Source organism: Gossypium hirsutum, chromosome A09 (assembly GCF_007990345.1).
Source record: "Gossypium hirsutum isolate 1008001.06 chromosome A09, Gossypium_hirsutum_v2.1, whole genome shotgun sequence".
In the NCBI taxonomy this organism is placed as follows: Eukaryota; Viridiplantae; Streptophyta; class Magnoliopsida; order Malvales; family Malvaceae; genus Gossypium; species Gossypium hirsutum.
The window spans coordinates 47,950,073-47,953,155 of record NC_053432.1 but is presented as its reverse complement, the minus strand read 5'-3'; the positions used below and the strand labels follow the sequence as shown (position 1 = coordinate 47,953,155).

Below are 3,083 nucleotides of genomic sequence, written 5' to 3'. Positions count from 1 at the left end.
GACAAGTAAAAACTATTTTTCCAAAAAGGAGGAACAAAAAGATAACCCTAGGTTTTTCCTTTAAAGCCCACAACTCAGAATTTTAATGAAGCCCAACGTTTACTGAAACTTGCAGCAAAAATAATACTAACGCCACTGCAGGGAATCGAACCCCTAACCCTGAGCGTAATCCCTTGCCACTTAACCACTAGACCAGCAGACCCATTCTGTTAAATTTTTACCAACAATTCCTTATAAGCCCACTGACCTTAAGTCAAACTTAATTCAATTAAAAACCCAAATTTAGCCTAAGTTACAGCCTGAACTTAGGACCTCTCAAACACACCCCAAAGCTCATAATTACTTAACCCAACTTACATTTAAGCCAAAATAACACGAACCACAAATTCAGACACTTCCAAGCCTGAAAATCGCAAAGAGCCGAAAATAAAAAATTTGGGGCGTTTCAACTCTACCCCCTTAAAGAAAATTCATCCTCGAATTTTACTTGATCAGAAAAGGTGAGGATATTGCTGACGCATCAAATCCTCTGGCTCCCAAGTAGCCTCCTCAATGCTATGATTCCGCCACAGCACCTTCATTAAGGGAATAGACTTCCTACGCAGTACCTTAATGTCGCAATCCAAAATCTGAATCGGCTCCTCCTCGAATGTCAGAGCTGGTCTAACCTCAATCTCCTCCACAGGCACAATGTGAGTAGAATCAAAGTGATATCGTCTCAACATTGATACGTGGAATACGTCATGAATACGATCCAACTCTAGAGGTAGCTCCAACTGATATGCGACTGACCCCACTCGCTTTAGAATCCGGTACGGCCCAATAAATCGAGGACTCAGCTTATCCTTACGACCAAATCTCAGATGCTTCTTCCATGGCGATACCTTAAGAAAAACCACGTCTCCCACAGAATACTCGATGTCCTTTCTTTTCAAATTCACGCTTTCAATCGGTCACGAATAAAATGAACCTTATCCTTAATCTCCGAAACCAACTCTGGACCCAGAACATGCCGCTCACCTAACTCAGTCCAGCACAAAGGAGTGCGACACTTACGACCATAAAGTGCCTCATATGGTGCCATCTGTATACTAGACTGATAACTGTTGTTGTAAGCGAACTCAGCTAAAGGCAAGAACTCCTCCCAACTGCCTCGAAAATCTATTACGCAACCCCTCAACATGTCCTCCAATATCTGAATTACCCTCTCCGACTGTCCATCTGTCTGAGGATGAAAAGTAGTACTGAAGTCAAAAAGAGAACCCAAAGCCTCATGAAGCTTTCCCTAAAATCGAGACGTGAAATGAGGATCCTTATCAGAAATGATCGAGACAGGTACCCCATGCAGTCTCACTATCTCAGAAATATACAACTTGGCCAATTTCTGTAGAGAGAAGCCTATCCTAACAAGGATGAAATGTGCAGACTTGGTCAACTGATCCACAACAACCCAAACAGAATCCTTTTTAGTAGGAGTTAGGAGTAACCCACTAACGAAGTCCATCGTTACTCGCTCCTATTTCCACATTCGTATCCTTACTGGCTGAAGCAAACCCGAAGGTAACTGATGCTCAGCCTTAACCTGCTGGCAAGTCAAACAATGAGCAACAAAGCCATCACCTCATGTTTCAACTCTTAAAGATCCCTAATTTTGTTGCCACCAGGATGCATAGCGTAAGGGCTACTATGCGCCTCCCTTAGAATCAACAACCTCAAATCCTCATCATTAGGTACACAAATCCTATCTCGGAAACGTAACACCCCATCACTGTCAATCCTAAAATCAATGGTAGAACCAGCCTCAACCTGACGAAATCGCAACTCAAGAGACTTATCCCCCAACTGCTTATCCTTAATTCTATCCAATCACGTCGACTTAACCTACAACTCAGCCAGAAGACTTCCATCATCATAAAGACTCTGTCTAGTGAACATCACTCTCAAATCGGTCATCACCCTATGACTTAACGCACCTGCCACCACATTGGCTTTACCAGGATGATACTCAATACTGCAGTCGTAATCCTTAAGCAGTCCACCTATTAATGCTGCCTAAGATTTAACTCCTTCAGAGTGAGGAGATACTTGAGGCTTTTATGATTAGTGTAGATGATACGCTTCTCGCCGTACAAGTAATGCCCCCAGATCTTAAGAGCAAAAACCACCGCTGCCAACTCCAAATCATGCTTCGGATAATTAGCCTCGTGAGTCTTCAGCTGACGAGATACATACGCGACCACTTTACCATCCTACATCAAGATGCAACCCAAACCCACATTTGATGCATCACTGTAAACCACGAAATCCTTGCCAGACTCAGGTTGTATCAAAACTAGAGCCTGAGTCAAAATTGTCTTGAGCTTTTCAAAGCTCTCTTGCTGAGTGTCCTTCTAAAAAAAGGGAACCCCCTTACGCAGTAGCTTAGTCAATGGCGCTGCGATCAGCGAGAACCCTTCTATGAAGTGTTGGTAATAACCTGCCAAACCCAGAATAATGCAAACCTTCGATACGCTCTTCAGCTGTTTTCAACCCAACACAGCCTCAACCTTTCGAGGATCCACTCTAATCCCCTCTGCAGAAACTACATGTCCCAGAAATGTCACTTCTCTAAGCCAGAATTCACACTTACTAAACTTCGCATATAGCTGTTTCTCCCGAAGAATCTGTAGAACCACTCTTAAATGCTCGTCGTGCTCGTCCTTAGACTTAGAATACACCAAAATTTCGTTGATGAACACCACCACGAACTGGTCTAAGTAGGGCTGGAACACACGGTTCATCAAGTCCATGAATGTTGCTGTGCATTAGTTAACCCAAAGGGCATAACTAGGAACTTGTAATGGCCATACCGAGTCCTAAATGCCGTCTTATGCACATCGACCTCCTTTATTGTTAACTGATGGTAGCCTGAGCGTAGATCAACCTTAGAAAACACTAAAGCTCATCTGAACTGATCGAATAAATCATCTATCCTTGGAAGTGGGTATTTATTCTTGATCGTCAACTTATTCAACTAACGATAATCGATACAAATCCTGATCGTACCATCCTTCTTCTTCACAAATAGAACCGGTGCTCCCCAT

General features: G+C 43.0%; 1 protein-coding gene across 1 annotated transcript; it reads right to left on the bottom strand.

Moving 5' to 3' along the window:
* Positions 1-491: 491 nt before the first annotated feature.
* On the bottom strand, positions 492-1,504 carry LOC107889970 (uncharacterized). The gene is made up of 2 exons (XM_016814503.1): positions 1,355-1,504; positions 492-884 (listed from the first exon to the last, which is right to left on the bottom strand). The coding sequence occupies exons 1-2, from the start codon at positions 1,502-1,504 to the stop codon at positions 492-494; spliced, it is 543 nt and encodes a 180-aa protein (XP_016669992.1).
* Positions 1,505-3,083: the final 1,579 nt, after the last annotated feature.

Coding starts and splice junctions, on each gene's coding strand:
- LOC107889970 (XM_016814503.1), bottom strand. CDS start 1,504: ATGGACTTCGTTAGTGGGTTACTCCTAACTCCTACTAAAAAGGATTCT. Junction 885..1,354: donor AGTTGTATATTTCTGAGATA/GTGAGACTGCAT, acceptor GTTTTTCTTAAG/GTATCGCCATGGAAGAAGCA.